Source organism: Bactrocera latifrons, unplaced genomic scaffold (genome assembly GCF_001853355.1).
Source record: "Bactrocera latifrons isolate USDA-ARS-PBARC rearing strain unplaced genomic scaffold, ASM185335v1 scaffold_44, whole genome shotgun sequence".
Taxonomy (NCBI): domain Eukaryota; kingdom Metazoa; phylum Arthropoda; class Insecta; order Diptera; family Tephritidae; genus Bactrocera; species Bactrocera latifrons.
Genome location: NW_017537090.1, coordinates 1,314,933 through 1,325,966, shown reverse-complemented (window position 1 = coordinate 1,325,966; position 11,034 = coordinate 1,314,933). Strand labels below are relative to the sequence as shown.

At 35.4% G+C, this 11,034-nt stretch overlaps 1 protein-coding gene across 1 annotated transcript in view; it reads left to right on the top strand.

Moving 5' to 3' along the window:
- LOC108972912 (regulating synaptic membrane exocytosis protein 1) overlaps positions 1–11,034 on the top strand; it is a 164,699-nt gene that overhangs the window by 118,563 nt on the left and 35,102 nt on the right. The window contains exons 12-13 of the mRNA XM_018939805.1: positions 5,051–5,232; positions 7,416–8,143. Of these exons, the coding sequence (XP_018795350.1) occupies positions 5,051–5,232; positions 7,416–8,143 (910 nt within the window). The remainder of the gene's footprint in view (positions 1–5,050; positions 5,233–7,415; positions 8,144–11,034) is intronic.

Below are 11,034 nucleotides of genomic sequence, written 5' to 3'. Positions count from 1 at the left end.
CCGTCCCAATGAGTGAGCTGAGTAACCTGTAGCTTCTTGAGATTATTATTGATTATAGATTATAGATTATGGATTATAGATTATAGATTATAGAATATAAATAATAAAATATGACAACTGCATAAATACCGCTATCTGACTAGACTTTATATTTTTTCAAAGTAACTACACACTCCTCTCGTCTGCTGCAGCTTTTGTAAAAGTCAAGCAGCCAACCCACGCGAGAACGATAAATATTATCTAAAACCCTCTCATGAATACTCTAAACGCCTCAACACTCAATATCGTCCAAATGAAAGAGAAAACAAGTAATATACAATCCATTAAAGAGCTCACTTGACCTTCAGTGTAAACAGCTGCAGAATTGCGATAATATCATGTCCATGGCTTGTCTGTCAACACAATAACACGTAGAACGAATTTATTTATTATTGATAGACGAGTGGCAGTTGGCAATATGACAACAGTACAATATCGCAAAATAGCGAGCCAAAACTTATTGTGCACAAACGAGTTGGTATGTGCCCACACAAGCACTCACCAAGTTAGCGTCCACGAAAAAACTTATGTTTATACCAAAGGCACTAGCCATATATATTACTGCCGTTGTAAGGACAATGCCAGCAACCAACTACTATCAACATCCTATAATCGAGATGGGTATTATAAATATCAAATGGAATAATCATTGCCTACATTTAGGCGAAGGCACCCAAAAGTTTCAGTAATATAAGCATTCGAATGGCAGATGAACCGATATCAAAGTAGTGGCAGAGCAGAAAACAACAAAACAGACGCCAGGCAAGACAATAAACTGCAAAGAGCGCTTAGTATTACATTCAAATAAGCCCGTTATTGTGCTGAATATGGCTGCCGGGCATTTGAGCAGACAACAAGCAACTTGATCCAGTATTTTGCTTATAGTCACAATACAATATATGCACTGCCTATGTACATTTATTATGTACTAGTAGCGCGTGGAGCTTAGTCTATATCCTATTTTCAAATAACGGCATATGTTATATTCAAAGCCGAAATAAATATGGCTAAAGGCGAGCACGAATTGTAGGGTTTGGCTAGTGCGTGCGTTTGGATTGGTAGTATGTTTATTGGTTGCCTCTCAATGCCACTTTAGTGTGCGCGTGAGTGTGCATTTTGTATTATTTGGACGGCAGTTTTAGTTGGCAATATTGGTGTAGTTAAGTTATGTATATATGAATAGCTGATGTAATCTTGCAAAATTCAGCACAAAACCTTGTTAGCCGTAAGCCATTGTATATTATAATATTAAAAATAGTATTCGAGTGTTTATTTAAAGTTACAAAAATTACCTGAAAAATTACAAATCAAGGTTTTTTACGGTAAAATCGTAGACAAGACTTTATGCAACAAAAATATGCTAAATCATTCATTCACACTTCTAAATAGTGGATACATAAATTTAATATAGTCTAAAACTATATTCGTCGGGTTTTGTTTTCATAAATTTAACGGTTTTAAAGGAAATCGTGTTCAATTTTTTTTTTATTGTTCATTTTTCTGGCAATTTTTGGATTCCATCTCCATAGAACTGCACCGGCTTGACGCGCAAGAGTTATAAAGCCAATTTTTGAAACTCGCTGCGGATGTGAACCACATTCAAGTGAGGCCATGCTACATGCAGTTTTGTGCTATAAGGCGGATGCATAAAAGTTGGCAACCGCTGTTTTCCCAACAGTTTTTAAACGGTCCTGCAATGTGTTATCATGATGAAAATGTATTGCCTCATCTCAAATTCCGAATGTTTTTTAGCGATCGCTCTCTTTAATTTCATGAGTAATTGTCGCTAGGGTTCTCTATTGAGAGTTTCATCCATTTTTAGCAGCTAATAACATGGCTAATAATGCAGCTTGCCCTTTTCATCCTTTTTTCGTAACCAGTCAAAATCATATTCTCGGCTATAACCGCATAACCAGTGAGCACTCCAATAAAGAGGAAGAAGTCAAATTCCTATGCAAAAACTACTTCCTTTGAAGCGCTCATATACACAATCGTCTTTCAACGTTTCCTGGTTAATTTCCTTGCTTAACAATATATATGGCTGTTTTTGAATATTTTTAAATGACCGTTCGAGTGACTCTCATATATTCTGCGAGCACTTATTATGTTTGTCAAAGTCTTCAGTATTATTAAATGGATCGTCTCAGTGTAAAATTTTCGAGAAATCGATTTGATAGTATACACTATAATAAACATTTTCTCAAATTTTGAAATCGAAATTCAAATTAGTATGGTTGCCACAGTACTTCTTGTAGAAAGCGAAGTGAGGAACATAGCGACTCCAATTTTTAAACGCGCTTTTTTCAGAATCTAGTTCCAATTTGCAGGACCTTGTTTTACGTCATTCGCTTCCGGCTATGTAAGCATATATTTCTTTTTTCAAAAAATTTAAAAAAAAAACAAGAAAAGGTTCCATAGCGTGATAGCGACTTTAACACAGATTAATAATCTTTATGAAATTTTTGGTTTGGACCCAAATTGCGACCGCAATCGTGAACATCTTACAGGATCTTTTATTTAACTATTATATACACAATAAAGAAACAAAAAAAATTAGTTTGTATCTGTCAAGAATTTATTTATTTAAAAAAAAGTATTAGCCCGATTAGTGAGTTTCAACCTTAGACAAAATCGCGAAAATCAGTGATTTTTCAGAGGGTCACACTGAGACGATCGATGCCTTAATTGAGCTTCCTCGTCTTCAAATTTTTTGGCCAACCATGACGGTTTTCGTCTTCTCAGCCAAAATATCCACTTTGAAGTCGTCTAAACCACTTTTGGCACATTCGTCAGCTGAAGGGGTTTCAACATAAACTTCCACGAAATGTTATGACATGCGGTTATGTTTTCATCATATTAAATTAGTGAAGAAAAGCTGCCACAAAAATCTTTTTTCATGCTAGAAATTTGACATATTTGAGAGGAAACAAAAAAACGTTAACTTCGATTGCAGCGAAGCTATAACACCCTACACAGATTCCCTTAATGCTGATTGTTTACATGACGATTTCTGATATATTAAACTTCGTGATGCTACCTTTTCAAATCAAAAACTTTTATATATGTAGAAGGACTTGAGTTGGATCGGTCAGTTTATACGTCAGCTAAATGTTAGAGTTGTCCGCTAACGTTGGTTACGACGACAAATACGCAGCTCCTTGGCAAGAAGCGAGCGTGTGCAAAATTTCACTGAAAGCTTAGGCGTGTTCAGGGTATACAATTTATTGTTTACACTTCAAATTAATGTCAAATGCTGAAAAAAGATACACAACACAGCAGCTTTCCAAACACATGTTTGGAATATTGAAGTAATGGAATAATCAAGCAACGCCATCTCTTGGCGGCTAGACCTAATATGTTTAAAATTAATTTTATTTATTTGTGTTGAAATACTTTACACCGATTTTTCTTAACTAATCAGAAGGTACCTGTATTTTTTGCAACGGACTACAAAACATCTAGTATTCATTAATCATACAACCGAAAATTAGCAGCCATCGAAATAAACTCTCTATTAATTGCTCAAATGTTGTTTAGTGGTTTCTTATTTTCAGCTCTCTATATAAATTAATATGAGTGCATCCGTATGTATGCCTGAATCCCGTATAATTTTAATAAGTGTATTTAAAATTAGCTTTCATTGATCTTAACGAAAGACCCTTTCATTGACTTATTTTCACTAATTTATTCGATATTCAACTTGGCATTTTATTTCACATTTTGTCAAATTCAGCCACGCCTAAACATTTTTTGATCTTTTGCAATAAGTTTTTTGTCTGCAAAACCAATGCAACTTTCAGAAAGTGAGACTTTTGTACAAAATTTTCCGCTCTAAAAAAATAGCTTAATAATTTTTTTCATAAGAATAGTATTTTAAAAGTTATGCGCAGTTAAAGTTAAGCAGCAATTGCACTGAATCATACAGTACACCATGTCGTATGAGTAACACAGAGTGTGGTATAAATCACTTGAATGCATGCACAGCTCATTTGATGTATAACTCCTAAAGGCATCGTTGTATGGGAAAACTTATCAAAATCTTTTTGGTGGAGTGAACAATTTTGTATTAGAATATCACTTTTGGAAATTTGTGGATTCACTTACTTTAAGTAACATATCAAAAAAATCCGTATTAAACACACACGGAAAAGAAATAGTATTAAGGGACGGTTCATATTGAAAATAAAGAGCGTATTTGCTTTTGATCCTTTTTTGGAAAAAAAAAACGGAAACTTAAACTGCTATTTGCAAAAAACCGATTACTTTCGGAAAGTACAAAGGTTTTTATGACTTTCAGTGAGATTTTTAAAATTATGAGCGAAGTCTCACCATTTTGCTCATAGTAGTTTGTAAATATACTTGCTAAGCCGTTTATACAATTTACCAAAGTTTTTATTAGTATCTGTAATTTATGATTCGCACATTCATTTTTGTGACTACCGTAATTGCATATAAAACCAGCAACTTGATGTATTTAACTCAAATAAATTAAATATTATTTTTCATTTCTCAAACTCCTCATTTCGTACGCTCTGATTTAATTTGTATCACTTATTTGCCAATTTGTGTTAATTTTCGTTATGTTGAGATGAACATACATACACCAACTATAACACAGCGGCCCTTATATACCGTTAAGAAATGCCTAACCCATATTTAATAATGAACTTAACCACAATGAAACCTTCTACCTAACAGTAAAACACACACAAATAATTTTGTAATTTCCAAAACAGCATATTTCATATAAATACCGTGGAATAATGTATGTATAATTAACTAGTGATTATATTATATAGGAGCATAACAGCCCTAATGCTCTTGTTCCTCATTTAACTGCAACGAAAAATATTTTAATCAAAAGCATTTTGTAAATACGCCTAAAATTAAACCCAACGTGTCTTATACTAAATATATAAACAATACAGTTATTTTTTATATTTATATTAACTTGATACTAAATTGTTTATTTTTGCCCTCTTCCTTCCTAACAACACAATTCATGATTTAGGAGCAAATTGCACGCGAGAAGCAAGTAAGTGGGCGCGCACAGCTGCAAGTTTGGTATAATGCCGATCGCAATGAGCTGGTTGTCTCACTAATGGCCGCCGATGATCTGGCTCTGCGCGATGAAGCCTACGGACATGGTAATCTGCCCGAGGCATATGCGAAGGTGCGCATTTTACCCAAATGGTAAGAGTCGAGAAAAAAATTTTATTTACAAATTTACTAAAATTTTGTAGTTTTTTTGATATTTTATAAAATTTGTTGGTCACAACTTTGTTTTGAAACAAAAGCTCATATCACATACTAATTTACTCATTTTACTAACTAAAATCTTTTAATGTATATACAAATGGGAAGTAGGCATTAAAATAGTGTCGTTTATAGTTAAATTTTCATTCGAAGCAGACGATTTTTTGTTATTATGCTATTTTATAGTCATTAAAAATATCGCCGTGACATGTCGTTTTACTCATTAAGCCATGCTACAGAATCAAACTTTATAACGAACGTATAAATGTTGAGTGAACATTATTTTTGCCTAAAATTCTGCTAAAAAGCTTACAATGCACACAGCGAGAACCAATCGCGCCAAAAAGTGCCGTTATTTTCATAAAGTCTAATACTTCGTCCAAGTCTTTAAAAATTGTATCTCAAAGCCCTATGTAAATTTTCATAATGATCAGTTGAGTAGTTCTCGAGAAATCTTTCAAAACACAATTTAGAGAAAAACAGCACACTTAGCCTAGCGAGTGCGCAAGTTTTCAAGGTTGTATCTGGAAATTAYTACTATATTATATTATATAAATATATTTATTAAAAAAAGTCCACAAAATTATTCTGGATGATCATAAAGTGAAGTTGCTGATATGTAAAAATGGATGAAAATTGGTTCATTTCACCCCGAGGTCCAATCGACAATCATCTACGATGAACCATCTATATTTTGAAATACTCATGGAATAATTTTTTTTACCACCATGAAAAAGAAAGGACCATCAACAGCGACTACATAGCGTAATTGAACCGTTTGAAGGACGAACGTCTTAAAAAACGGCCGCATTTGAAGAAAAAGAAAGCGCTGTTTCACCAAGCCAATGCACCGTGTCACACGTCAGTGAATGTCCGATGGCAAACCTCCATGAATTGAGCTTCGGAATGCCTCCGCACACACCGCATTCTCCAGATCTTTCCTCAAGCAAATATTTGCTGTTATCAGATCTGATAACAATACTCGTTAGGAAGAAATTTTCATTGAATAATGATGATAAGGAAGAGCCAAGTTCGGGTGCAACGGAACATTTTGTACCCTTGGAACTTGCAATAATCAAAGCCACCAGGGAAATACCTTAAGGTGCAAACCGGTATGGGATTTTACTTCTATGGGCAATTCAAGAGTTGGAATTAGGGAAATTCAACTGTACGCATATACCGTTATATGGAGAGCGGGTGAAGTTATTATCTGGTTCCATCCAGTTTCACGCTTTTGGTAATAGTTGTTATAGGAATTATCCTGAGCGAATTTGGCTATTGTGGCTTTAGTGATCCAAGAGATATGTGCACTAAACTTATTAGAAGGCGATCGAAACCCACTTTTTCAAATTTTTTAGCCCACTAGTGTCCCTTGCTATTATAATCCTTTATGCCGAGTTTTGTGGGCATGGCAGTAGTCCGGTTACGCCCATCTACAATTTGAATTGACCTTTAATGTTCCTTGACATTTGGTTGGTAATGTAGATGGGCGAAATAGAACCACTGCCACGCCCACAAAATACCATTAATCGAGTACTTATAAAATGACAAGCCTAGGCAAGAAACAGACATAGATTGAAACCATAATGTGAAAGCCGCTGAAATCGAATATTAACCCCACCCACTCACCTTTTAACTGTCTTATTAAAAATTACTAAAACTACTATAACACATTAATTAAAAGAAACACGTCAGAAGCATCACATACCATCAATGGTGAGGGAGGTGTCAAAATTGGGCTGTGGGTGTAGTTCCGACGCCTTTTAGTGAAATTTCATATCTCAGAACCTACTCAACTTATTCATACCGAATTCGGCACATAACACTAGTTTGACATTCTGTGAAATGGGGGTTAATAGCAATATAAATGCAGACGATTGACGTTCTGAAAGTCTAAATTTTAATCCATTGTACTACAGCTATTATTATAAAAAATGCACTTATTAAAAATTGTATTATAGTTCCATTTGTATAGCGGTCTGAGCTTGTAACAGAACTTATGGCAGATTCATATTACTTACATAATACATTCACATACTCACTAAATCGCAAAACTCACCAATACTAAAAATTATGGCCTAGTAAATACTAAATTACTTATACCCTTTACTTCCACGCAGCGGCGATGGCAGCGTGCAACAGACCGAAGTTAGTCATCCCACACAGAATCCCATTTGGAATGCAACGCTCACCTTTCAACACATAAATGCCGACAGCCTCATGGATCGCTACATTGACATACAGTTGTGGGATCTTGTACCCCACACCGAGTCCATATTTCTGGGCGAATGCAGTGTTGAACTGCAGCAGGCCTTTCTCGATGATCGTGCCATATGGTGTCGACTGGAGGATCCGAAGGGGCTGCGCGGCATCAGCATGTCAAAATCGCCGAGCGTCTCACCGCGCGGCTCCATTGCCGCCGGCTGTCCGGGCGGCGATGTAACACGTCTACTAAGACGCGATTACAATATGCAACGTTCGATATCGGACGATGTCGATTCGATCGGCGATTGTACCTCACTGCTACATCCCGATCACGCCTGGGTGGCTGGCTCACGGCGTGGTTCCTCGCAGTCGGAGACGCTCGAGGTCGAAGTATATCAATTGGGTAAAGATTTTTCACGTTCTTTACCCGGTTCGCGTCGCTCCTCATTTCAAGATCCCGACAAGATACGCGAAGAGGATGCTATGCAACCGCCACCAGCTTCGTATTATGTTGGCAGACGGCGTTCGTCGGTGGCGCGTCGCGATCCAGATGAAATATTGAAGTCATTGAAACAAGTGCGCGGAGAACTCGGACGCGCAATGAGTTTGGGCACGGAACAACAAAAGCGACCGGGATCAAGACGTAAGTAGCAGCTTAGTAGTCACCATGTAAAGAGAGTGCATGTGGAATATTTATAGAAAAAATTTACACTATGACAGACTAATGTCTGATTAAAAAAGCTGATAAACAAGATACAGTAAGGGAATTGAGTGCGTGAGTTCTTACGTTCCAAACTTTCGTATCGAAGACATATATCACAAACGACAATTGAATAACTTGCTGAATAGATTAAATTTAGTTAAATTAAATTAAATCAAATTATTATTTCCTGTAAAACCCATATTTAAAGCACAACCATTAATTTTCTCACGCTCTCAATTCTCTTAAGGGTAAAAAGATGAGATAAAGAATGAGAAGTATTTTCAAAACTAATTATTATTATTTTATATTGAAAAGCAAAATGTTTATGCAACACAATAGCTCACTTTAAATAGTAAATAATGAACACATAATATTTTCTAATATTTCTTTCTCTCTTTATTTTCTTCTTAATACTCTTAATTGTTGCACTCTATGCAATTTTCTTTTATAAATGCTTTTTACTGATTTTCAAACCCTTAACAAATGAAATTCTGTGCTTACTGCCACAAACTAATCACTAATAACTAACTAATCTTTCTCTCTTTCCCTCTTTCCCTACTAAAACACTAACTCTATCACGCTCTCACTCTATTGCTCACTTTCCAACACTGCCTAACCTCACACTCGCTCTGTCGCTCTAATCGTTTACGTCTGCTCCCCTGCTTGGTCGCTCATTTGCCACTTGTACCGCTATTTTACCGACACTCCTTTAGCCTCAATATCGGTGTCGCATTACCAAAGCTTAGACACCACGCCTTACATTTGGACACGCACTAAGTGAATGCGAATCATTTAAATTCAACACACTGAAAGTAAAATGCTTGTTATTAAAAATAAAACACAACAACAACTCTTGTTAACTAAATAAAAAGTGCTAAATAAATGAACTGTAAAAAGTAAAGACAAAAACCTAAATACAATAACAACGTTTAAACTAAGTATGCTACAAATATAAATGCGTGTGTAAAAACAAACTTAGTTTTTGCAACAGAATATGTTTACTTGCTGCAACAGAATTTTTATTTCGCTGCTGCAACTTCATCTGTATTGTACTCTAGAATTCACTCATAACAACAACAATAATCACACTACTTATTATTAAAAACAGTTCAAATTCCACAATTCCTACAACACAAAAAACAAGTCACCAAAAATTGATTGAATGTTTATAAATCGGGGAAAAACAAAACAACAAAAATAATTGCCAAATCAGAAAACTAAATTTAATCAGTAACAGAAACAATTAGTTACACAATGCCTACGCTCCACATCCTGTAGAATGCAACACTGCAATAAACAGTTACGAAATGGTAAGAGTGCAATTTTGACTTTTGTTTCCTTCCTTTGTTATGCCGTTGCTTTCAAAAACGTTTTTCTGAAATTACACATTTTTAAATTTAAACGTGTTCGCTTTCATTGTTCGTAATATTAAAGGGCACACCTAGTGTGACAACGAAAGTCAAGAAGACTTTTTGGAATGAAATTTTTTTAAACTATTACGAGTGATAAATTTAAGTAATTATATACAGTGAAAATGTTGAACAAAACACTTAAATACATTTCTAATTACTAACGAACTCTGAACCTAAAAAATTCTCTACTAGACGATATTGTCCGCACGACGATCTATGGACGAGAAGAATATCAAAAATTCTAAAAAATTTAATAGATCAAAAATGGTGGTAACCTTTTTTGGCGAGCCAAAATGCAATTTTTGATCATATCAAAAAACAATAGGAAGGTCATTGTATGGAGAACTATGCACAGAACACGATGAAAAATGCTAATGGTCAGAATATTTGTCTCTCGTAGGCTATAACTCGCAAACTTTCGAGCTACCGACTTAAAATGGTGGTATGTCGTTTTATACCTTCAAAGCCTAACCTATTAAAATATAAACGAACTTTTTTAACATATGAAGAATTTTATTGAAATTCACACTAGATGTGCCCCATACAAGTTTTTCATTTTTATACGAGTATGTATTGTAAATATGTGTAAATTGTTATTTTGTATTTAACTTATTTAAGGTATATAATTAATAAATAAAAATGCGGTGACCACTGATCTGATTTACGTTATTTTTCCAAATAGAGGGTCCAAGTATAGTCAGGTCTTCTCCACCTGGTCCTTCCAACGTAGTGGAAGTCTTCCTCTTTCTCTGCATCCCCCGCTGGGTACTGCATCGAATACTCTCAGAGCTGGAGATTTTTCGTTCATTCGATTTTCTCCAAGAGGAGTCTGAAGAAGTCGATCGAAAGGGAGTCGCCTTGTCTGAAACATTGTTTGGTATCGCACACGTTTCTGATTCCTAACGATTCTGATTTCCTACGTGAGTTTACACACCCGTATTAGCTTTGCGGATATACTAAATTCAGATTAAAGAGGTTTGGAATTGACGAAGAAATGGTGTGTATCGATTCTCTTCTCGCGAGTTTTTTCCCAAATTTAGCGCATGGTAAAAATCTGTTCGATAGTAGATTTACCAGGTCAAAAGCCACACTTGTAAAGTCCAGTCAGCTTGTTGACGGTGGGCTTTAATCTTGCACACAATACGCTCGGCAGAAACTCTCTATTTTTATACTCTCGCAACAAAGTTGCTAAAGAGAGTATTATAGTTTTGTTCACATAACGGTTGTTTGTAAGTCCTAAAACTAATAGAGTCAGATATATAGTTATATATACCAAAGTGATCAGGGTGACGAGTAAAGTTGAAATCCGGATGTCTGTCTGTCTGTCCGTCCGTCTGTCCGTCCGTCCGTGCAAGCTGTAACTTGAGTAAAAATTGAGATATCATGATGAAACTTGGCACACGTATTTCGTGGCTTCAT